This window comes from Thermobia domestica, chromosome 3, assembly GCF_964235325.1.
Source record: "Thermobia domestica chromosome 3, izTheDome1.hap1.1, whole genome shotgun sequence".
Classification (NCBI taxonomy): domain Eukaryota; kingdom Metazoa; phylum Arthropoda; class Insecta; order Zygentoma; family Lepismatidae; genus Thermobia; species Thermobia domestica.
Genome location: NC_137456.1, coordinates 143,010,710 through 143,027,184, shown reverse-complemented (window position 1 = coordinate 143,027,184; position 16,475 = coordinate 143,010,710). Strand labels below are relative to the sequence as shown.

Genomic DNA, 16,475 nt, shown 5'->3' with positions numbered 1-16,475 from the left:
AGTGGTTCGTATTCTCTCGCTGTATGTCCACGTCTCGTATAGCTTCGCTGCTGAACGGTACGCTAAGCTGAAATCAAACTAAAACCAAATCCACAGCTCCATAGAGCAAAATCGATAAGTGATACTAAAAGTAATTTTATTATTATTATTATTATTATTATTATTATTATTATTATTATTAATAATAATAATAATAATGTTCACCCACGATTTTCTTCTGTCCCACCAGGCGAATATCACCAGGATGATGTACTCCCCACATATGTTCTGCCTCATTTCCACAATTCCTTGCCTTTGTTATTAATGTTTCGGTATAAAATGGCCTTTCGGCTCCATCTGACATTTCGTTTTCTAAAATAAATATTAATTAATGCATTTAAATTTACTCGTCAGTTTTGTGTATATATATCACAGCAGCGGTCTATTTCTCACAACTACTCGTCTTGTAATGTTTTTTGAGAATCCTTCAAATATCATGAAGTAGAAATACTAGAATACTCTGTAATAGTAAAATTTATTTCTAAGTACTATTGCTGACATTTTTAATTTGCCGCTTTTTTACAGTATATGCAAGTGTAAAATATTTGATTCTGAGAAGTTTCACACTTGTATTACAAGACTAGAATTTTTGAGACGTAGGCCCCTGTAGTCTCGTTTGATTTTTTTAGAAAAGGAAAAGAATTGGGTTCTCGATGCCATTCAAAACGCAGATAAGTAAATAAAATATATATAGTAAAAGAATAGTACGGACCGTTCTTTATTTTTACTCATTTCTAGATTTATTAGACAATTTTAATTTTGATACGAATATACCTAACAGACAGTAAGTAGCAGCATTTAGTATATCGTCCGTTTTTCCTAAGACTTCTCTTTGATCTATATGTAAACTTTTGTCGGTTGATGCAACAAATAAGTAAGTTTGCTCTACGCTATACAGTTCGAAACTAATTTTATAAGATGAACAGACTTCCCTCACTTGAAAACAACCTAGACAGATTTCTGAAACTTTCGTACCTTGTTAGCTGCAATATGCCTGTACATGTAACTATTCGCAGAGATGTTTAGGTAAAATCAACGAAATCTTGACGATCTATGAAGAGAGAGAAAAGACTTTGCTCTTATCTGCTGTCAATCTGCATTCCATCTGTTTCTTTTTCTCCGCGGACAACCCTAAGTTCACGCACGTGACCTATCGGGGGCAGAGAATGAAAGAAATTACATGGTTAGCTTCCTATCAGCTGTTCTGCACTGTTGCAAAATGCAGCCAATATCTTAAATAGCTTTTAAATGGAACAAAATTAATTTTTAATTAGCGCGCTCTAATATTACCTTAGCAAGAAAAAGTAAAAGTGAACATGCAATATTAATACTAACAAACATTTGGCCGAATTTTGAACTGTATAAAATAAATAGTTTTCATAAAATTTTGGAAAGAAATATGCCATGTTATTATATAGGGAAATCCTATCGCATTTCGAGTGTTGGACACAGCCTTAATGTTGATATGAACATTATTTGCTCTCTTAAGTTTAAATTTTGTCCAAGTGAAAACGGACTTCAACTACAGAATGTAATTCGTGGTATTGAATCAACACATCTTTAAAATGTATTAATTTGTATCACAACATTAATTAATAGTTCATAACAAAGTGTACACTTATATTTTAAAAATCAGAATATAGTTCAGTAAATTGCTTATAGTACAAATTTTATTTGAAATTTCACAACTATATATTAAAAATACTGAAAAATCTATTAAATCAGAAATTATTTCAAAATCTGTATTTCCTTTAGTTGTAAATACAGTGTGCGGCACGTAAAACCGGCCCGTAAAGTGAACACATAAAATGAAATGAAATGTAATGTATTGAATATGATTAACTACAACACATAAATGAAATGTAATGTATTGAATATGACTACCCACCTTCACAGCAGGTGCTGAAAGTGTCCTCCGCCCACTTCAACACACATGTGAGCACGATTGAGGAGATTCATATATACCCTTGTCAGTTCTTGTGTTGTAATGCTATTGGTGACATCCTGGATCCTGGTCTTGAGTTCTTCAATTGTGTCCTGGAAATTTCTCCCGAAACACATTCTTTGTTTTCACAAAAGATCCAGTGAGAATGAACCCTTCAACAATGGCAACACGCTCGGGTATCGAATACGGCATTATCACACACTGACACTCACTCGGCTTAACACAACGAGGCCTTTTTCTCAACTGGTTTCGACAAGTTTCACTGGCTGCGGCTGCACGTGACTGCTGCAGGTCACGTAAGTCGACCCGACCTCGACACGCCATCTCTTGGTAGGAAGGTAAATTATTTAAGTGTTGCCAAAAACACAATATACCAGAATATTACGGCGTGTCGGTTTTACGTGCCGCACCCTGTATAAGTAGTACCGAAATTAGGATCTTGTAGTATAACAACTGAAACATACAGCAGGTGGAGGTAATCAGAATATCAATTTATTTCTCTTCTGCGAAGAAAGAGAAAAAACTAGTTTAAATCTTCCTAAAGTTCCAACCTTTATGGTAAAGTGATTATAATATGAAAGTTAGTTCAGGCTTAAATATTTTGTACTGGTGGTGGATACAGTGTTAAATGCAGCAGGTCTCTTGAAAAGCCGTGTCCGACTTGTAAATTTTAAACTTGGACTTTAATTTTTATTTTTCAATGAAGAAAGAAAGTATTAACGCTGAAAGATTAAATTTTACAATATTAGTAGTAAAATAAAAGCATGGAAGATTACTTCTATTTTCTTTTGTAAGACAAGGAGGATTTTTTTTTTCATAGAAAGAAAATCCTAATAAAATTATGGAGCTTGCATGTCCTCCGTTTCAAGGGCTAATAGATTTGTGTGATAGAATGCAATCTTTCAATACTGTTGATTACTTGATCTTAATATGTTGTTGTTCAAATCAAAAATGATAATGAAAATTAAATTACATTTTCAGTGTAAACAAGACAAGATCATTTATTTCCCGGATGGCAGAATTGACACAGTGATTGACATCTTACTTGACCACAGGTAAGAGAATGGAAACAAATAGCATAGTGTTTTAAATCAAATAGCTCATAGTGACCCCTTATTAAGGAATTAATTATATTAACGAGTTCTCGTTGAAATTTCATAAGTTAAAATTGCATGGCAATACAGATAAGGGTGGCACCCAACCACCTTAACCATTAAGAACATCCAAAGTTCCTCAAAAAACGGACGAGAAAGAGCATTTTCATACTTCAGGATTCAAACCATTACTTTCCGTATACGTAAATATATATTTTATGGTAAATAAATAAATAAATAGAAAAGAACTGTCATAACTAAGTGCTAAAATTACAAACATTAACTGATATAAAATGTTACTAAATGGACTGAAAATTCTAGTTGTACGTTCCACATTTATGCTTTCTAGCCTAGAAGGAGACGTGATTAAAAAGATAATGTTTATTAAAACATTGGTGGTATAAAAGTCCCAAGAACTCAGCCACGATGCTGTACACCGCTCATTCACGTGGTCTGGGCTGGGACCGAATCAGGGAGGACTCCTTACACGAGAGGTGAGCGCTCTACCACAGTCAGTGACCCCATATTAAATGGATATCATTAAATGGATTAATGATAAATGGATAGTCTGCTGTGCTTTTTTCCAACTGCTTTTTTTTTTTTTTTTTTTTAAATTAAATTAAATATTCTCAACATCCGGTTAAACTGAAACTAAATAATCGTAGTAGATAGAAATGTATTCTTATTGTGGGAAGGTTTCAGTCATTTAGACGAGGACTTTGCAAATTTCAGAGTTACGCTGATTCTCTCGTTCATCGCAAAACTTGCGAATAGTTATTGTAGAAAATTTAAGGATATGTAAAGTCAGCTCGTTTTACATAAAAAGCAGGCACAAAAGAATTTAAAGGAAAATACGGAACGATTCATGGTAAAATAAATTTAATTTTAGCCTAATTCACAGAAGTTGCCCAGTAAAACAAATCTTGGCATTACATGGAGACAGATGAAAACCGTTGTGATAATTTTAGTTAAGAATTCTAGTGTGGATTAAAACGTGTTAGAAGGAATGTTTCATACACACAAGGAATGTACTGTATCTTCATAAATTATGAAGTATTGTAAACATGAGTCCCTGTTATTGTTTAAGTGGCTATTTTGTATTAATGTTGAGGAATTAGAAATTCGATTTTCAATATGCAATGTAAACCTAAAGACACATATTTACTTTTTGTTTTGAAAGGAGAACGGCAATAACAAATAAACCATTAATGGTAATGTGGAGGAAAAATAAATTTTGCACCCATGAATTTTTATTTACAACTATTTCATAGCCATTAGCGGGAAGCGTATGGAATAGTCAACCAAAATTAACGTCTCGACAAATGTGAATTACTCTATTAAAGGCCAATTGGCGATTAAGTAGACCTAAATAAATGAAGTGTGTCGCAAATCCCACTTTGGAAACCACTTATTACTTTACACCATCGAACCAGCCTTAATATGTTCTATTATTGTTAAAGAAACTAGTACCGGTACTTCTGAAACATTCTGATGTCCAAAAGTTGTCAGGTAAGGATGCAACTGTGTGAAATTTAACATGCCACTTTTATTTTCAAGGGTTGGACTTCTCCATCACTACACACACACTTTTTAAATCGTAAAATCGATATATGATGAACCGTTTGAAAAGTCATTCGATTATCGTTCCAAAAGTAATTTCTTAAAGTTTGATTAAATATTCTCGAAAACTATACTTTATTTCTTTTGGAAATTCATATTATCCAGTCACTGATTATTTTTACATTTTCTTCAGAACTCTTTAAGTAAAAAGCGTCATTGCATTAAAGATTTTTAAAGAGTAAAAAGAGTCATGTGATATATCCTACGAAGTTTTTCGTTTGTAGTTTCCCCCCCTTCCAAAACCTGACACCACACACGATATCTTAAATTGAAGTGGAAACCTTGCAGTAGTGTATAATAAAGATTTAAAATTCTATATATATCTATATCTATATCTATCTATCTATCTATCTATCTATCTATCTATCTATCTATCTATCTATCTATCTATCTATCTATCTATCTATCTATCTATCTATCTATCTATCTATCTATCTATCTATCTATCTATCTATCTATCTATCTATCTATCTATCTATCTATCTATCTATCTATCTATCTATCTATCTATCTATCTATCTATCTATCTATCTATCTATCTATCTATCTATCTATCTATCTATCTATCTATCTATCTATCTATCTATCTATCTATCTATCTATCTATCTATCTATCTATCTATCTATCTATCTATCTATCTATCTATCTATCTATCTATCTATCTATCTATCTATCTATCTATCTATCTATCTATCTATCTATCTATCTATCTATCTATCTATCTATCTATCTATCTATCTATCTATCTATCTATCTATCTATCTATCTATCTATCTATCTATCTATCTATCTATCTATCTATCTATCTATCTATCTATCTATCTATCTATCTATCTATCTATCTATCTATCTATCTATCTATCTATCTATCTATCTATCTATCTATCTATCTATCTATCTATCTATCTATCTATCTATCTATCTATCTATCTATCTATCTATCTATCTATCTATCTATCTATCTATCTATCGATAGATAGATAGATTGTTTTGAGGTTATTTTACCAGATACAAAGAAATTAATATTTTTGCAAAGGAAACTGTTGCAGTTCAAAATTCCTAAATGGGGTGCGAGTTCCCTTGACAGGAGAATTGGTAGCTGTCAATTTTCGTAAAGTATTAATTCGTTGTTATATAAATGAGATAATTTTGTGACTCGTCCTGACATTTCGGCAGGTATTTGTAAAAAAGTAGAATAAAGAATTAAGGTTAGTTTAAACTAGATAAAATATGTATAAGATAAATTCAGAAAATAAATTAATGTGTATTGGAAGATTTGTGTTTAAATGTATAAATCCAAGAAATAATTAGTGTAAGTTGGCTTATATTTGATTTTAAATGTACGTACATTGTGCAGTCTTGGTTGTAAACAAAGAAGGTCATTAAATTGTTACCAATATAGATGATCACTTATTTTAAGGAAATAATCCTTAAATATATATATTTTATCTGATGCTGTATTATTGTGGAAACTTCAGAGGTTTGTTTTCAGACTGGTGCGATGTACAGGATTGCAAAATGAGATTTTATGTAGTTTGTGTTCGGTTATGCCAATGTATATAGCCGCATTGTTGTTGCCAGCCATTTTGAGGACTAATAGTCTTTCTACGCCTTTGTCATAATCGCTAAAAGCCACAATTTTGTATATAGAATGGTGCCCATATGTGTGACCCAAAACATCCAAAGCATACTGCAGTACTCGGTTTAGTATCAATAATAATAATAATAATAATAATAATAATAATAATAATAATAATAATAATAATTGCGTTTGGCATGTTCCAGTGTAACTCTGCATTGTATTTTCAATTCCAAGGAAAGATGTTATTTTTCAAAGTGTCTTCAGCGTACAACAATTAATGTTAATTGTTCAATGAACTGTATATGTACAGAGATATTTATTGAACCTCGGAATGAGTGTATCGAGTAAATGCTTAAATGTTTGTTTATTATATTGATTTTGAAATTAGCACTTTAATTAAATTCCCATGCATCACATCAATTTAATGTTATCTTTGCTGTACTACTGCAGATCAGTCTCGCCTAATCATGAAGAATGGGAAGAAGATACGAAGTTGATAGTTGAAAATGAAGACTCTAAACGAGAGGAGGAGCTTCGACGCAAAGCTCAAGCTGAGAGAGAAAAAGAACTTGCAGAGTTTAAACGAGAACAAGTAAGTTAAAAAGTTGTAAGTACTATATGAGTCCAAACAGTGCCGTGCCGAAAGAGAGGGGGGGGGGGGCGAAGTAAAACGGGCGCAGAATTCAGGAGAGAAAAAGGAAAAGAAAAAAGAAGAAAACTTACTTTGAATATTTTAGATCAACAGCAGTATTTTTCAGTGGCTAATATTTAATTTGACCTGGGTCAGATTTATACTAGGAAAATGCATGTGCACATATATAAAATGGAAGAAAAAAGTCATAAAAAGTGCTCAGAATCAAGGAAAAGCAGGGTCTATTTTTTGAAAATTTTCTTACGCTTCGCGCCAACCATGATGGAGCTTCGCGGTTGATATGCCGACCTCACTAATATGTACAAGGTCGCCGTCGTATACTCTCGCCCCGGCCGCTGATTTTCCACAGCACGGTACTAAGTCCAAATACAAAACTCACCTTATCCAAATAGATATTTCTCAGAAAGCAAACTCTTCCTGATGAGAACCAAAATTTAGGAAGTGTTGCATTTCATAGTAATTTTCCAAACTGGCTTCCATCATCCCTATCACAGAAGCAGGTAGAGAATTAAAAAAAAAAAAAAAAAAAAAAAAAAAAAAAAAAAAACTGTTGAATCCCATCCATATCTTATGATTTCGGTTTTTCATAAGACAAGTTTTGCATTTGATAGATGGATATTTTATAATGAGACTGGATAAATTTGGGCGTTAACTCAGCTATCCATAGATAGTGTCTGATAAAGCCAAGTGGATAGTCGGCAAAACTATTACACGTTAATAATTTTTACAACAAATGTATTTTTTTTTTTGCTCAGCGAGTAGTTTAAATCGGATTTATGTTTGTGTTTGAATTTCTGGCTTCGACTTCAGGAGAATCAGTGCCACCATTCCGTTGACTGCTGCTTGGACACATCAGTAACCTATGATATCCAGATTTAATCTCCCATCACTATGTGAGAAAGTGACAATTCCCCATCCTCTCCCCAGCGTGCCGTAAAATCACGTGGAGCTGTCAGATTTTGCTCTTTGTGAACGTCTGTTAGCATTTTTTGGCACTCACCTTACACATAGTTTTGTGATAACAGCCTATCATTCGTAGCATTGTTTTTGCACACACTTCTTGAAACTCTTTGGCGGGTTCAGTTATTGTAATTCAGCAATTAGATCTCAGTTTCTCGTTAACGCTTTCCACCAGATCGTCCACCTGAATGCCAGGCCTTTTGCTACCCTCATCGTCATGAACATTTGATCGCCCTTCCCCAAACACTCTGCACAATTGCCTAACTTTCACGTCACTCAGTATTGTTGGTCCGTAAATGGCACGTACTTACTGATGGACGTTAGCTGCATTCTGTCCTTTGGCGTTCAGAAATCGTGACTCATCTCACTTCACATTTGGCGGGATTTTGTACTACAGAAGCAATTTCACTTTACTGCTGCTCGTGGAAAAGTATGTACACAACTCCTCTTAGATGATTTTCTCTATTGCATGTACAGAATACTTGGGCATGCTCCTGCGCACGCTCAACTTCATCAGTGTTGCCAATTCCCCGTACAAAATATCAGCTTTTTTTTTTTTTTTTTTTTTTTTTACATGCGCCTAGTAATACCGCATGTAAGGTACGGTAGCATAATATAATTGAATATTGACTGTTGGTAGATTTCTTTCCTCGATAGTTCTTATTGCATAGCAGAAGCGACTTAATTTAGAAACAAGGTTATATATATGTGGTTTTTTAAAGTGAGATTACAGTCAATTGTTACTCCTAAGAATAAACTCTATTTTGAATCTTTTCGTTATTGAAACAGAGTTCAGGGGAAACCAAAAAGTTTCTGCTGTGATTTAAATCAATGTCATATAACTTATTCACATTTAATATAAGATGGTTATTTCTGTGCCACATAGACACTTATTCTAACGTTTATTTACCGTTTCTCCCATCCAGGGTCTGATCTAGAATACGCCACTACGCGTTCGCAGGAAGCGCCAAACTGGAAAATGAATTTTGTGTTTTAACTGTGAATATTTATTAGTGAAAATGTTATTAGTAAAAATTACCAAATAGCTTCAAATATTAAACAGACTGAGATAAGATAAAATACGTACACTCATGTCCAAAATGATTGTTGCATATCTATAACTGACTTCTTGTAAGAATATAATTTGATAATGATTTTACTTGTAATTGATAATGACTTGTAAGAATATGATTTGATAATGATGATTATGGTACTTTTAATACTGATACTGCGTATATAGAATCGAGAAATGTATATTGTGGTAAATTTCATAGGAAAAGAATTATAAGTACGAAAATTAGAATGAGTAAAACAAAATGTTACTAAATGGACAAGAAAATTTTATTTTCGTTTTATTATTTACTACTCTTTTGACATGAAATTTGCCACATGTCTTTGCCGATTATGCACATACTAACGTTATAAGAAATACCGGGCGAATTCGTTATCAAGTTATATTCCTACAACAACAAATTTATACACATGCCACAATAATTTTGGACATGAGTGTACATCAACAGGACAAAAATGTCAAGTCTTTGTGTGGTTGCCTGTAAAATACCCTAAATGAAATGCACATTATCGAAGTTCAAGTGACTAGGCTTTTGTTGTCCATTGATCTATGAAAGGAGGCAAATACTATGAAAAGACTGGTCGTACACATGGAATCTTTCATGATTTCTGAGGGAAATTTTAATTTTAGTTTAATTACTTATTTATTAAACAAATTCCCAAATACAGCATTTTGCCATTTTACACAGGGAAATGTAAACAAGCAGGAAAAGAAAAAAGAAAAACTACAAAAATGCAACATCAATAATATCAGCAAAGAATGCACAAGTAATATTATTTGGCCAGCATACGTTTTATTGCTCTGTCAAACACCAGGTAGGTCAAACACCAGGTCGTCCACCACACTAGTTAGATTATTATAATAGTTCGGTACTCGGTGAAAAATAAACCTCTGTATAATTGTCAACCTAGGGCGTGCAAGATGGAATATAAATGGGTATTCCAGGTTTTGCGGGAAGGGACACGTAAGGATAGTTGTTGATGTAGGGTTTCTGATCTTAGGCTCCCATTAACTATCTTATGAAGAAACTTCAGATCAGACTTATTTCTGTGTACTCCCGGCGGCTGGATCCTAATATCAGTTGCTCACAATCGCTGTCCACTGCTTAATACTCATTTTTTTAAAAATTTATAATGTGTATTTTCAATAGTACTTTTTCATGTATTAATAATGACCGATGTTAAAAAGAACAAGTGGAGCATTTTATCGGAAAAGAAAGCTACAAAACTTGAAAGAAAATGAGAGGCAAGCGAAGGCTTTAAAAAGTTTCTTTCAACTTCTGGACAAAATTTCGAAAGTAATAATCATACAAATGTTGAGGTTGGTGAGTTGTCAATACAAGTTACTGTTAACGAAGCATTTGCAAGTTGACAAACTTTTGAAATTGTAAGTTTATTTTACTTGATTGCACTAATTTAGTTAAATTAAAATGGAATGGGTACAGCCTTTTCGGTTAGGGTTTGAGTTAAATTTGATTAATTTCAAAATTTGTTTGAATACAATTGTTTTTACGTAGTATATGCATATATAACTCGAAAGAGTAACTGTAATCGAAATCGAAACTGTAGGCCTAATCGAAAAGTCATTAGGATTATAAGTAACACATTTTTTCAGGAACTTTTGACTGTCAATCACAGCAGCGTATCCATATATTCGTTGTATTGTAACAGTGTAACAATCATTATCAATCCATTCTCTCGTATTAAATTTAAGATGGAGTGATATTTTTTAACATTTGATAAGTCCTAATACGAAGTAGACTTTTGATTATTAGTTACTTGTGTTGAGGGATGCACGGCGATGGTGGTCCAAGAGTCTAGATTCCTCAGAACTTCTAATTTTCAAGAAAATTTGCACAATTTCAGGGGACAAATACACAAAATTATTTGCATTTTGTAGGCTACTCTGAAACATTTTCGGACCCAAAAGAGAAATGTTGGGTGTGCCGCTGCTTGTGTTTACATTGTCACTCATTGCCTAATTTCGAACGTCTATGTTGGAGAGACATGAAAGGACTGAATTGTTTTATATGCCTAAGAGACTCTGAAAATTTTTGCGGGCAAGACCTGATTTTGAAGTTCTTCACTGGATCTAAGACAAACTAAATATCAAGGAAGGCACACACTTTTGTCATTTGTTGTATATTAAACACGTTCAGTTAAAATTAAATTTGGGATCAACTGTACCTCAAGAACGATTAAATGGACTAGCTTTGATGGCTATTGAAAATGACATACTCAATGAAATGGGTACGGATGCAATAATAAAAGGTTTTGACAAAACCCAGAAAAGTGTCTTTATAACATGAACTTTTCAGTAACAAAGAAAAAGAGAAATTAAGCCAATTATCATAATCGTATCACTAGAAAATACTATGTAAATATGCTTTTAATGAAGCACATGAGCATCCTTCTTTGGCAAAATCAAACTTGTGTTAATGTTAGACTTGAAGTTCATGAATTTTATTCTGTTTCGACTTTTATGTTTCAATTGTACTTGTCAAAATTCATCAGGTATAGATCTTAGTTGTCTTGTGCTTATTTAATAAAAAACAAAATATTATTAACTATTAATTGGAACTAGGTTAATTCATCCACAGTCATAATTTCGCTATTTTTCGTCAATATTTACAGAGACTACAGATGTTAAAGAAATTTGCGATTGTAACAATTATTTTAAAAATATTTGTCTATTGCAACTTTCTACTGTTTTATTATCATTTAGGTGGGGGCGCCTAAATGTTTGTTTACACTTATGAAATATCTAGAATCGGCCCTGCTCCCATCAAATTGTACTTTTCTCTAACAAAAAAAAAAAAAAGTCATTTCCTATAATAAAAAAAATTGAATGCTCTGATACTCAGTTCTACATCAATCACGAAAGGAACAGCAAAGCTTCAACACCAAACTGTGATAACGCCATGAATAATTTATCTGTCACCTGATATAACTGAAATTCTGTTTTTCGATTGTAGATCTCAACTACTTGCGGAAGATCTGAGATGATTTGAATCAATAATATGCCTTAATCTTTAAACTGCAATTCAAGGTTTTTAAGCAGCAAATCATAATGTTTTACCATATTCAAAGCCTTCGATTAATCTCAAAATACATGTATGCAAGATCTTTTTTTTCCTTCTTCTTCTTTCTTCAATAAAGTTATTACCAGCTGTTTCTTTGAACTTTCCTCTTAGAATCCCATGCTGAGACACCCATAGTATACCATGTCATTTAAAAAAAGACAATACTCGTGTATACAATAATTTTTTTTTTTTAGTATTTTTCCCAATTCCAGGTAGCAAAGAGACCAGCCCGTAACTACTCACACTTTCGCGATTTCCTTTCTTAAATAGAAGCTTTATGTTCACGACTTATTGGGAAATTCACATTTAAAAAAGGAGAAAGAATTTGCTGAGTGACAGAAGGGTTTTATTAGATAACTAGCAGAATACCCGTTCTTCACATGGGAAGAAATTTCATTTTGAACATAAAGGACTGAATTTGGATTCAAACGGCATCAGAAGTGTTACTGTTCGTCTCAGCGTCTCCGAAAACTATGGATTCGACACTAATATTGGTCATTTTCGATCATTTTTATATATTTCCCCCAAGTTGCGTGGCTGAATTTGGATTCGAACGAATCTGAAGTGTCACTATTCATCTCAGCGACCCCGAAAACTATGAATTCGGCACTAATATCGGTCCATCCACTTTCCATCATTTTTAAATATCTTTCCCCTCCCCTAAGTTGCATCGTCAAAGTAAAATTACAAAAACCATGCCATTTCCGAATCTTATCTAACTTGAAAATTCAATCGAGATCGGTCGTGTGGTTTAAGAGGTATGAAATAACAAACATAGTGACTATAATTTTTATATGTATAGATTACATACTCTTTCAATAAATTGACATCTCATCTATACCTGATGACTTACTACTTTTAAGGATTTTATTAAATCTACGATTACGTTTCCGGTTACTGGAGTTAAGGGTATATTTTTCTTACATTTTTATGTGCAGTTCCTTACTGTATATGGTGCCTTGTTTGTGGTTAGTAAATTAGTCTTGAACCATTTAAAAAGTATCTATTAAATTATTCTGTAATTTCTGTAGGGCCTGTAAAACTCTTACCTTCATGTTTCATAGTACTGATGTATTTAGATTTATTTGACATACTTAGTTCATCTTGCACTGTATACCACATACTTTAGTTTTGTTTGAACGCTATTGAATTTTTGATCCGTAAAATTAGCTTTAAATTTTTTTATTAGGTTTTGATAAATTTTTGTTATATGTTTGTGGTATATATAAAAATGAAAAAAAGTCTAAGAATAAACATTTAACGCACGTGTCAAGAAGTAGTACTTTTTTTGGGGGGGGGGATATTTTTTAGCTCTATCCTAATATTAGGAAATGCAATTTCAAAACTAAATTGTATAGTTTCTGCTAATGCGTTATAAATTTAATTTAGATCATCCAAATTTAGAAAGCTTTTTTAGTTTTCTAGGCTAAGTAAGTAATTGAAAGAATTAATATTTTCGTCGTCAAATTTTTTCAGGTACTTGAAAATATTTTTCAGTTTCTCCTCTGTAGTTTTTATACCCAAACGTTCATCAATTAGTACTGCCTAGAGACCTGCACGGGCCGAATTTTTCGGCCCGAGCCCAATCCAACCCGAACATAGCTAGGCCCGGCCCAGCCCGAGCACGAAAAGTTTTGGAGATTTTCGGCCCGAGCCCGACCCGGCCCGATAAGTTTTTTAAAATTCTTTGCCCAAGCCCGGCCCGGGCCCGATAAATTTTAAAATTTTTTGGCCCAACCCTGACCCGATAATTTAAAAAAAAAACTAACTCGAGCCCCAATCTTTCTCAAAATTTAGTACTAAATTTGACCTAACCCTCATAAACATTTTCTAAACTCTGGTTCGCAACCTGACGCCTGCCTCCCGAGTACCATTGCCTCCTAGAACTTTGCCAATCATCGAGAGAACAAAAAATGAAGATGGCAATATTGTTTAGCGACAGACAAAACATTCCCACTCCTTCTTGTTATATTTTGAGGTCAGTGAAGGTCAAGGTCAGAGCTCAATTTACCGCATAATGCCTGCAATCCTCTATAGTGAAAGTGGAGCCGCTAAGCAACACAAACCGTAAATAGCTAGTGCATTCTTTGTAACATTTTTCACGGACACACTTCTTCAACGTTTGGCTTTATTCCAATTATCGTTTAACGAAAGTCAATAATTATTAAAGAATTGCAATTGATCGGCCCCAGCAAGGCCCGACCTGAAGAGAAATCAGTGTCGGCCAGCCCAAGCCCGGCCCGGCCCAAAGAAATAGCAGAGTCGGCCCTCCCAAGCCCGGCCCGCGGGCCGGGCCGGGCCCGGCCCATCCAGGTCTCTAGTACTGCCATCTGTGCATCATGATCAGAAAAACCTGTACTGATTCGTAAGAGTAACAAACGAAATAGCTGGTATTAATGATTATTAATGCAGATTCAATTGTCGCTCTTACTTTTTTAGTTTCTTTTAAGTAATATATGTCTAAAAATGATCTAGCGTCTACATCAATTTCATTATGTAAAAAATTTATATTTAAAATCGCCTACAATGAAAGAACTTTCCTTTGTTTTAGTATAGTAATCTAATTCTCTTCTTAATTTTTTAGGAAATATATCAATTTTACTCTCAAGAGTCATGTATACACAAATAATTTTTAACTCGGGATTTCTAAAAATGCAACATTCAAAATATTTTTCTTCGGTTAAATATTCAAAGCTTTTAATTTTGACAATATCGAATTCAAGTCTTGCAAATACACAGGGTACTGTCGTATCGTTCCTGTTCTACAATTACTAGCAGATGATTGTGAAGCTAGTGGAACACGAGAGTTTATTGTAACCTTTCTAAAAGGTTTTTGCGTACGAAGTTTTTACCCTTATAAATGAGATGTAAATAATGTTTCGTATGTAGGTTTCTGGAAAGTTCTCCAATATCTAGTATCTGAATTTCTAAACCTATTACACAATTTCACGAGCTTCGAGTTGACGTTTTTCACTTCTTCATTGACACAAGATGATTCTGTAAAATCATACCTATGAGGTACATTTAGTGATTATATTAGTATGTGTCAAATGTATTAGGGTTTTTTATACAACATTAAAAACCTCACTATCCTCATTGAGATGTCGATTGTTCCTCCTACTATCACAAGTCTTTGTGTAATTTTATCCTTCATTGCAAGATGTGGCTCTACTACATCCTTAATTCTAGGTTTAGGCTTAGCTAGGTTGATCACCAGTGAATTACTAGTTTCATGAAGAGTTCTTCTGAAAACCCTACCATGATTATCACTCAGAAGTAACAAGTCACCTTGTAAGTTAACTGCTTTTTTAAATAGATTTATTTGGTGCCATACAAGCTGAGTTTTCAGTTACATAGGTATTTCTAAATTGGTTAGTATTTCTCTCTTGTAGAGAAAGACTGATTATTAGAAACCTTTTATCCTGAACTAATATATATATATATATATATATATATATTTTTTTTTTTTTTTTACTGCTTCCTTGTACTTATTGTTACGTCGCCAACTCCGGCCTTGTGCATTTTGATTTGAAGGAGTGATGGTTCACACGTTCCTAACTTTCGTAAGCTATTTTTATTATGAACAGGTATGTTATATGTGTGATCGAAGTTATCATTACTAGTTACGTCTACACTGTTTCCGATATGATACATTTTCTTGAGCACTTGTATCGTTTACTTTCATATATATATATATATATATATATATATATATATATATATATTGCATGCTTAACGTTTGGATGATATATTTATTTGTTGATGGTATTTGATTTGTAACATAACTGTTTAACGAAGATCCAGATACTCTAGTCTAATATTATGTTAATCAACTGCTTTCTATGGAACACTTTTTACTGTGCTTTTCCGTACTTTACACTCTGTCCTTTTTGACGTGCACTGCTGGCCCATAATAACTACGTTCCCATGCTCAGTCTGTTGTAAATAATTTGTCTTCTACTAACAGTTGCACTGTTTTCCTTACAGAAGCAACTTCATCATTTAATTTTAATGTTTCATTGTTAAGTCTTCACAATGCAATAGGTTCTTCACTTAACTGTAATTTGTTTCCTCACCAGTTAAACACACTTACCGAGAATTACTTTCGGCGAATTTTGTTTGACTTAGTCCCACTGCTGCCTTAAAATGACATACTGATACACTTGTCATACTTCGTGTTTTCATTTAGTAACACGTATTACAATTCAAACTGTTTTACTCTGTACTACAGAGTACGCAGATACTATCTACTGTCTTATGCTGCTATACTATCCATAGTCGGATCAAATACTGTAATTATGGTCAACATCTCAGCATAACTGCTTCAATTGAACCTTGACTCATTCTCAGATTTAAGAGACTACTAACACACATCATACATGATCTAACAGCACACACACAATTTTTATCTTTCAAATATCAACAGAT

At 33.3% G+C, this 16,475-nt stretch overlaps 1 protein-coding gene across 2 annotated transcripts in view; it reads left to right on the top strand.

The window, feature by feature from the left end:
* The window catches only part of LOC145680778 (uncharacterized), a 64,819-nt gene that overhangs the window by 38,660 nt on the left and 9,684 nt on the right, over nt 1–16,475 (top strand). Inside the window, exons 4-6 of one of the 2 annotated variants that reach the window (XM_081751777.1) lie at nt 2,966–3,039; nt 6,732–6,873; nt 9,654–9,780. In XM_081751777.1, coding sequence (XP_081607903.1) covers nt 2,966–3,039; nt 6,732–6,873; nt 9,654–9,780 — 343 coding nt within the window. The remainder of the gene's footprint in view (nt 1–2,965; nt 3,040–6,731; nt 6,874–9,653; nt 9,781–16,475) is intronic. The other variant, XM_081751776.1, reaches the window with a different exon arrangement.